Raw genomic sequence first — 18,302 nt, 5'->3', positions numbered from 1 at the left:
TAAATGAGTTTCTATAGATGAGATCAGCATATATCTCCCAATTCTATGGACAAGAGGATTCTTTCATCCACAGATCCAGATCCCTAAACTTTCCGTTTAATTTCCCACCTACACCCATACCTTATGCATGGAGTTAACAAAAGGGTTAGTTTACTTTACAGTATATATAATAATGAGAAATGTCCGAAATCCTACTGTCCTTTCAAATCATCATATTTGCTAATGGCAAAATTAATAAACAAAGAATTAATTTGCTTATCACAAAAAAGTACGTATTATTTTGTTTTGTTTCAGAAATGAGCTTTAGGAATGATTATCGATTTCCTAGCACAGTTTTTCAATTTTTTTGGTTCAAATAGCAGTTTTGAAGACATCAAAGATTATTCAAGCTCTGTACGTATGCGATTATAAAACTGTATTGTAGATAGAGTTCTTTTCAACATATTAATTTGTTATCCATTAAATTATTGCAATGGATGTAAATCCATTAATTGTAAATCGTAAGTTTTGTGTACAAATGGTGATGGTTCATTGAAGAAATTTAAATGACATTTTAAGAGGTGTGAGAAAAATGTTAGGACAACTCCACGGGATTTTTCACTTCATTGATTTCAAAGACTTGGCCCCCTAGCTTGCGCTTCATGTGCAGGAACAAGTGGTAGTCAGGCGGTGCCAAGTCGGGGCTGTAGGGCGGGTGACTGAACTCCTCCCAATGAAATTGTAGAACCAATGTTTTAAATGTCACCAGCGGTATAAACAAACTGTTTTTTGTTTTTAATTTTAAATTTAAAAAATCAAATAAGTGTTTGTAAATTAGAATAATTAAGTTAACTTTGCTTATTTAATATAAAGTTGTTAATGTTTAATGGCAATAAAATTCTTGATTCTTTCCACTACAATTGTGTAATATAGGCTCCTAAATTGAGTATCGTCTTAATTAACTTTTTCACTTAGCGGCCATTCCAATAAAAAACATCAACCAACATGAAATTATTAAAAGTTTTATTTACCCACATTTTGTTTAATTTAACACATTGTCAAGAAGCCAAAAAATTAGAATATGTGATTTTTTACATATTTTTTGTTTGATTTTATAAATAATTTTAGGTTACTTCATTCCTAAAAGTCTGCTCCCAAGACACTATAAAAATGAGTAAGTAAAAAATATTTTTACAGGTATAATCAGCTGATTCATTGTTAATAGTTCTTGTTCATTCTGCAGCTCTGTTCTTTGACTGTATGTTCTTCAAAGTTTGAAGAAAAGGTAAGCTTCATATTTGATTTTTTTAGCTATTAACTTATTGAAATGTTTAATGTAACCTCTGTTACCAATAAGAAGGAAAAGTTTATGTAACTTGACTAAAATTATTTAGTTTATTGTGTTTTTTGTTCAGGGCAAAGAAGAATATACATTGAGGTTATAGTTACCATTTAAACATATTTTTTTAAGATATTAACCCTAGAAGTGTGGAAACCAGCATATTTTATGTCGGTTGTAATTTATGTGTGTTTGTGCGGAACCAGCATATTGTATGTCGGTTCAGTTTTTCATTAAAAACAATTATTTATCTTCAAACAATCACCATGTTTTTGGTATCATTGAAATTGTGAGATTCCACTCTACAATTATCATATAAAACTTTTATTTTCTAACTTCAATATTACGGTCGTGGTGAAATGTTTTCTGAAGAAGTCATCATTTGAGTTGAATTTCGCGGGTGTGGCCGGGTCAAAGAAATACGTCATTTTAAACCAATCACAGCAAGTTACGTATTGCCTGCAAACAGTGCTGCCATATGTCAATAGACGCGGAAATGAAATATTCTTTCTTCCAGTGCAAACAGAAAGTCATTAGAACGAATAGTTGATTTACTATGAATATTATAAAAAAGGGACAATTCTAAAGTTGTAAACCAGCATATTTTATGCTGGTTAGTATAATAACATTCACACAGTTTATTTATTGTCAATAAAGAAAATAAAAAAAAAACAGTGTAAAGTGAAAGAAAACGATCTACCGGTACAATCTTTCAACGGTAAATTTAGTTCAGTAGGTTTCCGGCAGTGCGAAAACACGAAAGAGATGAATCACGGCGTCGCATCAAGACCAACCCAAACCCATCCCTGTCGGCCATTGTTGACCATTTTTATTTCACCACGAGCTTATTTTTTTACCGATTTTCATAATTTAGGTCTCTATTTTTTCAGGTTGAAATACTCAACTGCATAAATGCATATGAAATGACAGAAACATTATAAAACAATGTTATTTTTGAACTATAATAGCTATTGTTTTATATATTGTCAAAAATTTTACAATGCAATGTTTTTACAATATTTGACGCACAACAATTATTCTTTACTCAATGTCAAAAATTATTGAGTGTATTTCTTTCAAACATTATGTGCTAACATAATATAACAAGCAACAAAATTTAAAAATTGTTTTCCATATTTTTTTTTACATTGCAAACCAGATTATTTTTTTATGAGTAAATTCTTCATCGTGCGACTGTTAACAAAAAATGTCATAACTCAGTTCCTTCTCAAAGTATTTGAACATATCTTATATTTTATTTTAGCTAAACAAACATACGTACTAAGGGTATATTAAAAAATTACATAAACATAAAGTATAAGTGAACATTTTTAGCTTGTTTTCTAAATTTTGTTGTACAAAATATTTTCATTTTTTTTTCAAAAGATTTTTTTTGTAAGCTTATAATAAAATAATAGTTTATTTATTTTGTTGTTGTTTACTTTTAGTGTTTTCAAATAGCATGTATAATTTACAATAGAAAAACTGTTTTTTCATATAAATATATAGTCACATTTGGAGGTAAAAAAATGAAAAAGCCCAAAACCCTTGTACATTTTTTGTAAATTTTCGCTTTTGTAAAAAACAAATGGCAAAATTACAATTTTTGTTTAATAGAAATTTTTAATATATTTTCTAATTTGGCATAGAATTCTCTACATTTTATACATTTAACATTTTGACCTTACTGTAATATTTTCAATACCTTACAGAGGTCCAAACTTGAAATTTTCATATAAAAACTTTTAATGCAAATTTCTCATTATTTTCATGAAAATATATATTAAACCAAAGAATATAAAAAAAGATTTATTCCTATTTTAAATAGTACAACTTCTGAGAAGAAAAACGATATATAACAATATATGTTTTCTTGATATTAAGTATTTTTTATACGAATTTTTTAAAAAAACCCTTGCAACAGCACGTCAAAAATGTACTGACGTTTTTTATCTTTGGTAACATGGACACACTTCTAGGGTTCGTTAAAAATGGTTTTTAATGCGGTAACAGAGGTTACATTATGTTACGGTTAAGGAGGTATCAGTGAAGTAAAATACTCAGAAAGTAATCTGCAAAACAAAATAAATTGTTTGTAATGTTGTTTCTTGTTACTTGACAAACCTACTACAAAACCATGCCTGTTGGGAAGCATCACAATAGATTTCTCACACATTTAATGGGATTTATTTAATTTTTACTTATACTTGTTTTCAAGCCGATTCTTACTAAACAAATGTGATTTTACAATACAAAATTACTTTATGGTAGGCCTATCCTTAACTACACACTGTTTAAAATTTAATAGTGTCATGTCTGCCTTATTAGAAATAATATTTAAACTGTTAAGAATGTTCTCATCACCCTACATAAGCTCAGTGGCAACGAAACACTGTTGACAATGAAACACTTGTTTGTTGTTAGTGCCCTACTTGTAATAAGCAACAAAAGTTGTGAAGTATGCATTTCTAAAATAATTGGCCAAATCTATTTAATCATTTTAATTTTCAGATTATGGCTCCAATTTCAAAAAAGGAACTAATGGCGAGGTTGAGGAAGAAGAGGAAGGAAGAAGATAAGTTAAAATGGAATGAAAGTTTGTTGAAAGATTGGGAACGGAAAAAAAGCAGGCTTATCATAAAAATAAAACTAACTTTGACTGAAAAGGAAAGAGAAATTAACCGAGAAAAGACTAGACTTAAGGTTCAAAGACATAGAATGAAAAAGAAGTTTATAACAAACCAAAAATTGCTCAAACACACCAAAAAAGGTAGTTTACAGAACTCCTCAAAGTTTAGGCAAAGCTGTAAAGAAAGTTGTTGGTTCTTTACCAAAAAGCCCAAGTAAACAACAAGCAGTAATTAAAGCAGTGATTAAGAGGAGTTTACACTTAAAAGACACATGTAAAGAACTATTCAAAAACAAAAAAGAGTTAAAGAAGGAAGATGGACTTAAGAAGAAAGTTGCAGAGTTTTACTGCAGTGATATCATAAATAGACAGGCCCCAGGAAAAAGAGACGTCAGGTCTATTAAAGACGAAGTTACAGGGGAAAAAAGGAAGGTTCCTATTCGACACATGCTGATGAACATACGTGAAGCACATTATGAATTTACAAAGCAGTTTCCAGACATTGAAATAGGCTTGTCAAAGTTTTTTAGCTGTAGACCTAAATTTGTTCTGCTAGCCAGTCAAACTCCACACAATGTTTGCATTTGTAAGAAACATTTGATTTTTTTCATTTTTAATAAATGCAATTAAATCAGTTGCAACAAATTTTCCAATAAGCTACAATGCTTTGTTAGAGAAAGTGTGTTGTGATCAATCAAAAGAAGATTGCATGTTTAATCAATGTAAGAAATGCAACTATGATGTAAAGATTTTTCTGCCAAAGGATTTAGATTACAGTTTGGAAGTTAAATGGAAGAAGTGGGAGGAAATTGAAGGTTTTCTTCAAGTCAGTGAGAAGGTGTCGTCAATTGATTGTTTAATTAAAGAACTAAACAAGCAGCTTCCAGTTTTTAAGGAGCATACATTAATAAAAAGAGCCCAACATGCCTACTTTGAATTGTGCAAAAAACACGAAGATGTCCACCAAGCAGTAAGTTCAAGTTGACTTTGCAGAAAATGCTACTCTTATTGAGCAAAACCAAATACAAAGTGCCCACTGGAAACAGAGACAAGCAACTATTTTTACATGTGTCCATTTGGAGTGCAGGAAGAGTACAGTCAGTAGCAGTCATCAGTGATGAATTAAATCACAGCAAGTATGCTGTTTGGACTTTTTTAAGAGTCATTGGAGAAGTCATCAAAAAAGAATTCCCTATGGTGCATAATCTAATCTTTTTTTCTGACAATGCTGCAGGTCAGTTTCGTAGTAGATTTACAGTTTCAAATCTGTGCTACCTTGAAGACGATTTGGGTTTTTGGTCAATAGAATGGGTTACTTTTGCTGCATCCCATGGTAAAGGTGCGGTAGATGGAGTTGGAGCTGTTATAAAGAATACAATTTGGGATAAAGTTAGGTCACAAAACCTCCACATAAATTCTGCTAAAGAATACTTTGAAGAAGCTGTTAAATGCTGTAAGAATGTCATAGTTTTGTTTGTCCCTAAAGAAGATGTCCAAACAAATGAAACTGTACTAAATGAGAGATGGGAAACTGTCATAGATAAACTAAGTTTCGAAATCAAATCAACAAACAGCAAAAAGAAATCAAAGTTAGGTTTAAACTCATTCCATTTTTTTGAAAAATCTGACAAAACCTTCATTTTTGCTGGTCGTACAGCAAACTCTGAGTTACATGCAATCACTGTTTTTGAAGATGAAAATATTGAAGAAAGTGATGATGAATATTATACAGAGACTGGAACATTTAAGATATTCAGATGTATATTCGAGTGATGAAGAACTCCAACCAGCTGATGAAGGTCCCCAACCAGGACCATCAGTGCACTTATCTGAATTTGATCTAAGTGCACTCAATATCCATCCAGGCACTTATATTCTTGTGAAAATAAAGAATGAAATCACCAGTACAGTTTTTAATTATGTAGGTATTTGTCAGAGTAATGTGTGCGAGGAAGAAGGAGAAGTTTTAGTAATGTTTATGAAGATGTATGGTCATGACAAAAAGGTGTTTCATAATGGATGAGGAAGACACAAAGTACATTAAATTTGAGCAAATCATAAAAATTCTAAAGCCTCCAAAAATGTTAATCAGAGGAAATAGAAATTCTATATGCCTTTGATAAAAAAATCAATGAGATATTTGAAATGTAGAATCATCAAACTGTACTTAGGTCAGTATAGGTAAATTGTAATTAATTTAATGTACTGAAGGTGCAAAAATGCTGTTTTTATAAATAATATATTAATATTGTCAGTTCTACTGAGTCTAATGTTTTTATTTTCCCTAAATTTGTCATAAAAATGGTCAAAATTGAAGCACTAATCAGACAAGTAACCTCCGTTACCTTTGCTAGTAACCTCCGTTACTTTAACTGGATCAAAATAAAATTAAGTTATGGAATAACTCTCGTATTTGACAATTGAACAGGGCTGCTTGATATTTAAAAAGCATGATAAAAAATTTGCAAGCTTGCAACTTTTATAAATTCACAGAGTTGACCCTTAGAAAGGACCAAAACACACATTGAACAGTTGTCTGAGTAACCTCCGTTACCACATTTGGAAAGTGATTTCTCTGAATGTAAAATGGCTATACAATTAAAAATCAGATAGCATTAAAAATTTAACTTAGTTCTTTGTGTGTGGTAAACTTGAATACAAACATCATATTGTAAGTAGTACTTAACACACTTTTCAACTGTCCATCTGTAACCTCCGTTACTATGGAATGGCCGTTAGCTATTATTACAAACTATAACTACAAAGCTATTATTAATCAGCTATATATCATGACTTAATCAATAATGTATATTATTATGGCAAATAAAAAAGATAATTGTTATTATTGACTGCAAAATATTCCTAAAACTGGATATCGTTAATCAACGCCTAAACTGCCACTCGAATGTTAAATTCAGCTCCATTTCGCTTTCCATTAATGCAGGGTCAAACTGTCTCAGACTTGGCTCCTAGAATCTGGAATCAAACATGTGTCTGAAGAGATAAAAAAAAATAGCGATGAAGTTCATAACAAACTTTTTGCATCGTTTCAACATTAGAGAAACCTAAACTAGTAAATCAAGTGCAATCTAGATGAGTAGGTATTCTCATTGTTTTATGAGGTGTACAATTAAGTGCACTACGCTGTTTTAAAACATGATCTCAAACTGTGGTGGAGAAACTGAGTTTTCTGTAATTACTTAGCTATTGTGGGAAGGGTTTTTCAATACAAATGCTGAGTTCAGCACTAAGTAGAAGGTTAATGGAGCTAAACTCAACATATTGAATCAACTCTTCCCCACCGTATCTACCTTATGTGTAAACTGCCAGTATTCGTTTTTACAGATGTTTGTAAAATAATTAATTAAAATTATAAAATTGATTGTTATTTGTGTTCAGAATGAAGTACACTATACGTACAACACGATTTAAAGTAATAATCCATGCACAACTTATTTTTATCAGGTAATATAGTTGTTAGCGGGAACATCTGCATGTGTTCATTGTATATACTCTTGTACAAAAATGTTACAAATTTTAAACATTCTCTAAATCCGTATCATATTAAGAATTATTTTTCAAGTTTAAGAATAATAGTATAGTTTAGCTAATATTATAGTTTCCTAAGGTAATTACTTGGTAAACAGTAGTTAACAGTGTGGTTTTGTTGATTGTCTTGAATAGTAAAATTTGTAATATGTCATAGATATTAATAAAAACAGCTTTTTTTTGAAGATATTTACAAATTTTATTTTTATTTGCTCCGAATAATATTGTGAAAATTATAATCTTTGATTTGTATTGAATGGAGTTTACAATACTGTATGTATATGGTAAAACTAAATAAGAATATTGTTAATAACAGCAAATAAGTTTGAGTATATGCCCATGCTGAAAGGTCTGGCAGTGGTGGTTTAGGTAGTAACCAAGTTGTCTGGCAGAGAAAGGGTTAACCCTTTGCCATCGGATGGGTGTTTTAATGATTGTCCTCTCAAGTTGGATGGGCCACTTTACTTACTGCCCACAGCTGTTTCCGTGGCAGCTTGATTGATGAACTAACCTCATTGTCCTGTGCAGTCGGCACGGCCACTATTGTGGCAATGGCCGCTTTGCTCTCTGCTCGGTTAGTAAACTCCCATTGTGCTTTGCCAGGTCGGAACGTATTTTTGCTTATCTAATACAATTGTGAATCACCTTGGGTTTTTAATAATTAAAAGGCCAATAATAAATTTAAATTACATTGTTTTAATTCATTTAACAACTTAAGGTATCTATTTTTTTTTAGGTTTTCTGATTTTCTTTGGAATATAATACAATATTAGTATTAATTAATATTAATAAAAAAACATTGAAAATGCAAAAAATTATGTAATACATACAAAATACATATAATTTTTTGTTGTTGTTGACACAAACTAATTTTTGAAGTCTTTTTCTGTATGATATTTTTGAAAACAAAGTCCAACACAAAGTCCTGGTTTACTCTCACAAGTATCACATATTAATTTTGTTCGTTTCCTTGACGAACCTTCACCTCGTCCACTGCAAACAATACAGTCCTTCAATTTTTTACCTTCAAGAGGCATCAATACATGAAGCTTGCCATTCAAACGTTCTTCTTGTTCAATGCTGGGTGGCCTGCTTCATTTGTTTTTATTTTGTTTGTCCCCCCACTAATTGCTTTACCAGATTTTTCCTGAAAACTCTTTGTCGGACTTTGGCATTTTCTGGTCTATTCTTTGTGAACAGAATGTAAGCATTTACAATGGCTGTTTCAAACAACCAAAAAAAAACCTTCCTCCACCATTTTAGTGACTTGCGGATGAATGGGTAACTTGAAATATAATGGTCTGTCAGGTCGACACCACCCATCGATTCATTATATTTACAAACAGACTTTGGTTTATTTACACTGACAACGGCTCCCCCTTTCTTGACACGTCTAACTGTTTGTACAGAGGCATCATACAAAGTGCTAAGAACAGTCACGTCATTTGTGTCTTTCCAGTGTACAATAGAAAATTTATTTTCCTTTCTGTATACTTTCATATCTCCTTTTTTTAGTTTACTTTTCTGTGTTTTTTTAGAAGATCTGATTTTTGTGGGTAACCCTTTGCGATTACGCATTATTGTACCTGTCAAGTGTACTTTCATTTGATGAAGTGCAGATGCCAGTTCTACACTGGTGTAATAGCGATCTGTAAAAATATGAAAGCCTTGTACACTGCCGTAATCGTCTTCCAGTTTCTTCACCAAGTGCAGCACTATTCTGCTTGTTACAAGCAAATCTGGCCTAATAAGTTTCTGTAGTTGTCTTACCTAAGTAAGGTTCTAGGCCACAAATATAGCCGGTGCTTGCTTCTGCGATAACAAAAATCTTTATACCCCATTTTATGGGTTTATATCCTTGTTAACTTTAAAATGTACTCTGCCTTTAAAGGCAACGGTACTCTCATCCACGCTGATCTTGTGCTGTGGAACATAATATTTTCTATACATTTTATCCAAATATTGCACTACTTTTCGCACTTTTCCAGAGCGTGTTAGGGTTCCTCTTATGGGACCACTACTATGGGGAGGATGTACATGAAGGTTCCAAAAAATCTGTTTAAACCTTTCTTTAGAAAAAGTGTTCATAAAAAAGGCTGGTAATCTACAATATTAGAAGAAAAATAGTCATCCAATTCTGGCTTAGGATTTAGTCCCATGTTAATTAGTACCCCGAAAAAGGCCTTCATTTCTTTATTTGTCACTTCTGCCCAGTTCCACCAAGTTGATTTTTTCCGCAATGGGGTATTTTTTTTAATTTTTTCTGTGGCGTACCGGTTGGTTTCATTAACAAGTTCATTAATTAGTTCATCTGTAAGAAATAATGTTAAAAAATCAAGTTCAGTTTGAGGGGTTTGGCCTTGAGGTGGTTTAAAGCCATTGTTGAGTACAAATCTAAATTTTTTCAAACCCCACATCATAGTCATTCCATTCCCTCCAACCTGCATCATCTATTTCACCTTCGTTTTCATTTAAATCTCCATCTTCGTTAGTAGAATCAGGTCCATTTACATTGTTGTTCTCACTGCCGTGTTCATTTACATTTTCAATATCAAAGGGGTCTTCATGTTCTATTTCATAATCGGGCCCATCTAGATAAACATTATCTGGATCCTGATCAATTGGGCTTTCCGGCAAAGTATCATTTATTTGATCTATTTCACTTCGTCTGAATTCATCAAATTGTTCTCCAATGTTAGAATCAACATCGCTTTCATGATTAGAATCGCTATTAGAAATATACTCATCAAGCAATTCTCTAATATCGTCAGATTTGTCTACATAAACATTTTTGTTAGTCATTTTGATATTAATAACAACACATAGACAGCCTCATTTGCTAAAAACCTAACCATATAACCAAGATACTAAGGTTATACATGTGGTGTAATGTCTTCGGTAATATAGTACAATTTTAGATTACCCTACCTTTATATGATGTAAAAAATAAGGTATTACTAAAGGTAAACTAGGTACTTAAATCACACTTTTCAAATAGTCATAGTAATCACTCAAAACAGCTGAATAAACACATAACAGATGCAGGAACGAAGTAGTAAGCAACAAGCAGTGAAGTAATGGCATGGCCGTCGACATCATGTGTTTAAAAGTTTTTTTTTCGTAAACGGAAGAAATTATAAATATAATCAGTGTTCCCAACTGTTCTTCAAAAGTTCCAAAATATACCTTTGTTACCATAGTAACTGGATATTGTTTAAAAAAAAGAAATAAATAAATATGTTGAATGGCCACCAGAGTGGCCCTACTTAGCGCGTAGGGAAATCACTAGTGGTCACCAGAGTGGCCCATCCGACCTCACAGACAAAACCAATACAAACTGCTCCGATCTGAATACAACAATGGCGGCTGCCACTATAGTGGCCTACCCGACCTGAGAAGACGAACGGTCATGAATCAATATAGAGCTGGCACAGAAACGACGTCGGCCACCTAAATGGCCCATCCGAGTGCAAAGGGTTAAGTTACACATTTGATTAAAATCTGTTATTTGATAAAAACAACTTACATATGTTCCAAAAAGCTCAGTTTTACTCAGGTCATCAAAATAAATAGGCCTATTTCAGTTTTATAAAAATACATTTTTTCTTTTGTAAATCTTATTTGTTTGTATTTATTGTTTCAGAGAATGAATATGGGAAACAGCACTGGGTTACCAACCACAGTTTTAAATTTTTATGGAAATGAAATGCCCGGAAAATATAACATTAATGAACAGTCAGAATCCTCTTCTTCAGACAGTGACAGTAATAGTGATAGTGATAGTGATAGTGGTATGGACACAGGTGATATCAAAATCTTAAAATCCGGTAAATATAAGATTTATGAGCCACCTAGTGTTCCCTCATATCCTGAAACTACTGCAAATTATCAGTTTCATCAGGATACTACTTACTTGTTTCCTCCACATTCAAAAATAACATTTGAAACTGTTTCAAAAATTGAAATGGATATTGATTTCAATGACATGATTTCTCTTATATTTTTGCTGTTTGACAGTAATTTTGCTCTACAGGAGATACTGTCCATGGTAAAGAACTACCAAGTCAACGGTGTTGAGAAATTTTGTAAATGACAATAGATTGTCAAGTTGGGCTCGATACCAGAATAATAACCAGACCAGTAACTGGAGAATGGAGTTGGTGGAAGCTCTCGCTGTGATACAGAATTACAGGATTTTGGAGAAACTTGGATATAGTAGAAATGAAATAAATGAACAGTTTCAACCCAAAAGTAATGAGACTTTGCATCTAAACAGAGCAAAGAAAATGCTTTTTAAGTTGTGTGATTGCTTAATTGGAGAACAAGCCATACAACTTATCAATTTTGTAAGAACAGAGAAAAAGTTTGACAATGATATTACTATATCTTATGATATAGCAAACATGGAACTTCATGTTTTGTTCTGGTTGACTCAAAGTGCCATTACCATTGACAATGGAGTTAATGTAAACGTTGTAACAAAATATTTGAAAAGAATGAATTTGTCAGATATAGTAGAAAGAATTGAAGAGACAGTTAAGAAGATCAATGAATTTCTTCCGAACAAATACAACTTAAGGGAAGAGGAGGATAAAAATTCCTATAAAATTAAAAACCCAAAAAATGTTGGGCTGTTGGTTATTGTAAATATGCTTGATTTCGAAAATAATGTTGAAGAAAGAGAAGAATTTAAGGTTAGTAATTTCTTTTGTTAGCTATTACAGTGTAAAAGTACACTACATCACATGTAATGTTACAGGCTTCACTGAAGTTCAATACAAAATTTCAAGTTAATAGCTCATTTTATTATTGCCATATAGAACGACAGACAAACTTAGAGAAATTGTGTCTACTGGCCTATTGCTGTATTACTCAATTGACTATTGAGTGATAGGCATTAACGATGCTCAGCCAAATTCCAAAATTGGACATGCAGCCTCAACTCATTCTTGTCTGTATACAAATGAAATTTGAATGACGGTTTCAAGTCTATAGGTAAAAATCATTCTTGAGATAATATCTCACCACTTGTTACATTCACATTTTTGTTCATTTATAGTGTTTCATATATGTGTTTAAATAAAAAGTCTACATACCAAATCACTATAAAATGATGTGTGTAAATTGGGATAGTTGGGTTGCATGTGTTAATATGTTAAAATCTCTTAAGAGCATACTGTTTGTGTACAGATTGATTTATTCTACTATTTTTCCATTGCCATCATGGTTACCTGTCAGATGAATGTAGAAATTTTCTCTGACACTCAGTCAAATCACATGGAGTGACATGTACCATTATTGAACTCATTGTACCTCTTATAGAAATGATGCCTCATGCAAGATTTGAAATCTATAAGTCAGTTATAGATATTAGAATTAGGGTGGGCCTACCTTATGTTATTCCCAATAATGTAAAATACCTAATCATTCCTTTCACTATGGAACATTATTTTTATTTTGAGCGCAACGTCTGTAAGTTAGAATCAGTGTTTTTACTGAACGATTAATAAATCTTGGGATTCTTTATTTTATTAGTATTTTTCTAAACTTCTCTAAACATAAACATGTTTTAATTTTTAGTATAGCTATGATTTTATTTCTAACTTTACAAAATGAAATACATATAAAATAATAGGGTAAAATCTTAAGCCAGGCTTAGATAAATGTTACATTCAAATAATAAAAAAGTAGTGGGATATTTGGTAGTTTTTCTATTGTTGTGGGTGGGATAGGCAGCTCATTCGCTATCAAACAGTTTAAGTCCTCTTTATTTTTTCTTATTCTTGTTTGTTATTATTTATTTTTTATATAAATTTAATTTTTTTTCACAATAGAGTTTTTTAGAAGAGTTAGCGGAGTAACAGGAATGTTAGCATTTTTTAATATGAAAATTTAAATCAGTTTCATTTGTCTAAAGGTATTAATCAGTCCAGTGGTAACTTATCGATCCTGCATGTGAATATTAGAAGCTATAATAAACATATAGACGAGTTATTTTAAACAGTTTTAATGTGCAATTTGATATCATAGTGTTAACGGAAACTTGGTTGGGTGAAAGTGGTGTGATTGTTGGTGTGGATGGGTATGACGTCATAGTTAATAAAGTAAGCAGAAATCAAAATGATGGTGTGATTGTCTATGTACGAAAGTGTTTCAGTGTTACGCTTGAGGAAGTCAGAATGCATGTGGCCACAAGTATAAAGATAAACTTATCTATAGGTAATGAGCGGCTTTGTTTACTCGTAGTGTATCATAGTCCGTCCCATGACCTTGACCTACAGTTGTTTAATCAAGACCTGGAGGTATATTGTAATAATAGGCCCAGGGATCGCATGCACTGGATAGTTGGTGATATTAACTGTTGCATACAACAGGAAACACAAAATCCCCTCCCACAACAATATCTAGATGTTTTGTACGGGTCCAGTTTTATTGGTTGTATTGCTGTTCCCACAAGAGTTACGAGCGTAAGTAAAAGTTGTATTGATCATAGTTTTACAGACTGTAAGGAAATTAATAAGTTAACAAGCTCAGTTATTCAATCCAAAATGACGGATCATTTTTTTATTATTACAGAATTAAAAAACTGGGTAGAAAAGACAAAATCGAAAAATAAAAAATTAATACATTTTGTTGATTATGCAGCTGTGGGTCATCTTATAACCGATTTAGATTGGTCTCCGGTCGTAGAAACAGATGATGTCAATGTTAGTGAGGTAGAGGTGGTTGTCAAGATATTCATATCAGGATTATCAGATAGACTCTGTATTCCAATTTTCTCCAGTTTCTCTTGAACAATTAGAGAAAAGTGTATTAGAACTGAAAGGGGGATCAGCTCCAGGCGTTGGTGGGATCCATACAAAAGTTATTAAAAGTAATTTTCAAAATTTAAAAGTGCCTATTACTCATGTTATTAATATTAGTTTGTCTCAGGGAAGATATCCAGATTTCTTATAGACCTATTACTCTCGCTTGTGTTCTGGTAAAACTCATTGATAAGTGTGTTAAATTACAGCTTGTTGATTATTTAACCCAGAACAATTTCTTGTTTTCAAATCAATTTGGTTTTAGAAGAGATAAAAATATTAATGATAATTTATTTATGGTTACAAAAGAAATTCATGAAACAATCGGCCCTAATAATAATAAATGTATAATGGTGTTTATTGACTTGGCGAAAGCTTTTGATTCTGTTGACCGTGGTATTTATTAACAAAATTGGTTAATGCTGGTATAAAGGACTTGGCACTTGATTGATATAAAAGCTACTTAAGTGATAGGCGTCAGTTGGTGTTTATAATGGGTGTTAGTAGTAGAGTAGCAGAAATTGATTACAGGGTTATACAAGGGAGTACCCTTGGTCCAATTCTATTTTTAATATATATGAACAATTTAGGTAGGGTTAGGTTAGATAATGGCAAGATATTTCTTTATGCTGATGATATTGCTTTTATATTCGAGGGTTCGACCTGGGATGAAGTTTATGGTAATACTGAACAGGGTCTCCATACGGTTAAGGGGTGGTTTGACCAAAATAAGCTTACTGTCAATACGCAAAAAACTAAGTGCATGGCCATCTCTCTTAGATCTTCTTCTCATCCTTTGGGGTTACAACTCAGGTTACGTACTTGTGGCAGAATGAATGGTTGCATAACGTGTGAGTGTGTTGAGAGTGTCGACGAATATAAGTATTTAGGAGTGACATTTGATAAGAAAATGAGTTGGCCTTCACACATCATTAGTATAAGGAATAAGCTTTGAAAATTCATATTTGTTTTAGCTAATTTGCGCCGGATGGTTAATCTGAACGTTGTTAAATGTGTGTATTATGTTTATGTTCAATCGGTTTTACAGTTTGGAATAATCGCCTGAGGTGGAGCAAATAAAAATGTAATTAATCCATTAGAAACCAGTACAAAAGGCTATTATTAAATCTATCTTACAGAAAGACAGAAGATACCCGACAAACTCAATTTTCGATGAATTTAAAGTTTTAAATCTAAATTAACTCTATGTAAGAACCCTTATTTTATATATTTTTTAAATAAGTTTACCCTTTTCACACCTCTAATCCATCACTACCTTACTCGTTCAGTGGAAAATATTGGAATGGTAATTCCTAGATTATCGAAATCTGTTAACAAAACCTGTTCGTTTTACATAATTAACATGTTTTATGCAAATTTACCAGTACACCTTAAAGGTAAAGATGTCCTAAGAATAAATAGTTACCAAAAATTAGTAAACAAATGGTTAGTTGAAGTGGGTAGAGAAGGTGTTGAACGGTTTATTGTTTCTATATATTCCTAAAGAGTGGGGTGTGTGTGTAGAGAGTGGCTGGGTGTGTGTGAGAGAGAATGAGTGAGAAAGTGGGAGGAGAGTGTGGGTGAATGTGTAAAAGGGAGTGAGAGAGAGAGATTGACTGAAAAGAGAGAGTGAGAAAGAGATAGAGAGAGAAATTGCTGAATTCGTCTTGTATTTGTTGATAGTTTCACATGCAGGACGAAAATATGCCAAAATTTTACAGTGTTACATAATTTTACAAGTTAGGTAATTGTAATTAGCTTATCGAATAAGTAGTCTCAAATTGTATTACCTTTTTTTTCTTATCTTATTTAAATTTATACTTTATGGTTGTTATATTTGTTTAGTAGACTTTTAGAGCTCGTTCCCAGCACACAGGCATATGCCTTTGCTGGGGACATATTTCACTTACAAATATGGTACGTATGCAATGGTTACTTTGTGAAATCAAGTTTCTCATTTCTCAGTTCATTTTTGAGATATCATGCGGACAAACAGAAATGAAATTTTTTCAGCCCCACAGGATTCGATAAAGCTCAGTTAATGAATCATTTATAAGAGTTATCAGTATTATAGATATTTTGTATACTTTTACAATAAAAAAAATGTAAGAATTGAAAATCCTACTATTCCTTCATATTATCAATTGTCAATGTAAACTTAAATCATACAAAAGTACAACATTTTTCATGAGGTACGTTGTGCTTTAAGTAGACTGGTATCGTTTTATCAAATGGAAAGGTTTAGTATATTTATTTTTGAAAATCTTGATGTGTTTTCTCTTTCTTCTTCCCTTCTTTTTATTAGTAACTGCTTTGCAATTTTTCTAGGGCAACTCTACACTCTATGCTAGTTTTTGGAAAAATATTGACAGTGACGGTTTTATTTTTAAGCAATTTGGAAAGTCTCCAATGTTAAACATCCAGTTAATGAGAAAAGTTAAAGGGTGCATTATTTCACTAATTATTTTTTTAAGTACAAAATTAGATAGTCCAAAAACATTGTTTACCACGAACCTTCACACCAAGTCGTATATCACATAGAAATTGGTGGAACTGCGAAACCAGTAAAAAAACCACAATTAACTTTCTTTGGTTCGTCCCTTGAAGCAGTCTTACAGCAGAACTCCATGTAAAGTTTGAAGCAGGCAACTGATTGAAGGCTTTTAGAGCTACTGTAGGGTTGGAGCGCATAGCTTACCTTAGGAAGTGGAGCTGGTTATTCTGTCTTGTGTGGCAAAGAGCGACCAGTCCTCCAGGTACTACTCTGTTAGATATGTACTGTGACTCTTCCAAGGTCAACAGCCAGTTAACTAGGCAGCAGGTGTATACCCTCCACATGGCTTCCTTTTGCATCACATTAGCAGCATGTCTATAGGCAAATATTTGATCATGTCTTCTTAAGTTATATACAAAATGCATGTCAGCATTCTGTAACCATCGAACACAATCAAAATCGTCCCTTGACAAACTGTTGCTGTAAGAGGAAAAGCCATAATGGGAAACAAACAGGGTTAAAGATTATACAAATTCCAGTTTCCGGCAGTATACACTGTGTAAATTCCTGATACATCTGAGATATTCCAAATGGATTGATATATCGGTGTACAATCTTTACCATGGTTATTAAAATATCTTTTTGGTGTATAAAAAAAATTGCCTCTCCCTGTTTTAAAGGAGGGTAGAAGAAGATAGCTTTAAATTTTTATATTGCAAATGCTATCTTGTGACGTGTTATTTTAAAGGCCTATTCAATAAAAACACACTGGGATGAAGACAACTTCCCTAAGACATTACTAGCAAAAGTTGTGGGAAAATAACCCCTTAAATTGTAATGCTGCCTACAAAAAGACACCTCTTACACAAACTATGTACACCATAAAAATTAGATACTATATAAAGAGATAAGCTGGACACCTCAAAGTCTTACTGAAAGATATCACACATGCATTATGTTGATATGTGCAAGACATGCCAGAATTGCTATTTGTGACTTCTGCTGTAACGATAATATTTTATATAGTATTTATCTAAAGTGGCTCAATGACTACATACGCATTCCAAAGGCTTCAATGTAACTTTTGATGAAGGTTTTGTTGCATTCTGGTTAGATTCTGAATTTTACGGCGGTTGTAAAGGGAGCGCATCAGTCGAGTTACGAATTGACAGCTACATGGACGAGCCGTCACATGTTTTGTCTGCGCTGGTGTTTATTTCACAAATGATTGTAAATATTGAAAATTTTAAGTGTAAATGGGTTTGTAGTGTTAGTATCTTCAAATTATTTCGTTTGTGTATGTTGTTTCTAGTCTGTGTGTAAGTAGAACGACTTGACCTTGAGTTACGGTGATCATAAACAGCTAGTACTTTACTAAGTACATTTGTATAGTTTTTATGTTTTTTGTGTTTGTTCAGTGATATTTATAAACAGTGAGTCGTAAAAACATTGCTGACAATGAAGACCTAGTATTGCAGGCATTAGATTTAAGCATTAGCAGTGTAG

The 18,302-nt window shown here is 32.4% G+C and overlaps 1 protein-coding gene across 1 annotated transcript in view; it reads left to right on the top strand.

The window, feature by feature from the left end:
* Positions 1 to 293: 293 nt before the first annotated feature.
* LOC124371918 (caspase-8-like) overlaps positions 294 to 18,302 on the top strand; it is a gene marked incomplete at its 3' end in the record, with an annotated part of 57,492 nt that continues 39,483 nt past the window's right edge. The window contains 3 exon segments of the mRNA XM_046830288.1: positions 294 to 393; positions 11,140 to 11,571; positions 11,573 to 12,190. Coding sequence (XP_046686244.1) covers positions 310 to 393; positions 11,140 to 11,571; positions 11,573 to 12,190 — 1,134 coding nt within the window.

Source organism: Homalodisca vitripennis, unplaced genomic scaffold (genome assembly GCF_021130785.1).
Source record: "Homalodisca vitripennis isolate AUS2020 unplaced genomic scaffold, UT_GWSS_2.1 ScUCBcl_2263;HRSCAF=6830, whole genome shotgun sequence".
NCBI classification, from domain to species: Eukaryota; Metazoa; Arthropoda; class Insecta; order Hemiptera; family Cicadellidae; genus Homalodisca; species Homalodisca vitripennis.
Note: the sequence above shows the minus strand (reverse complement) of the source record. Positions and strands in the feature narration are given on the sequence as shown.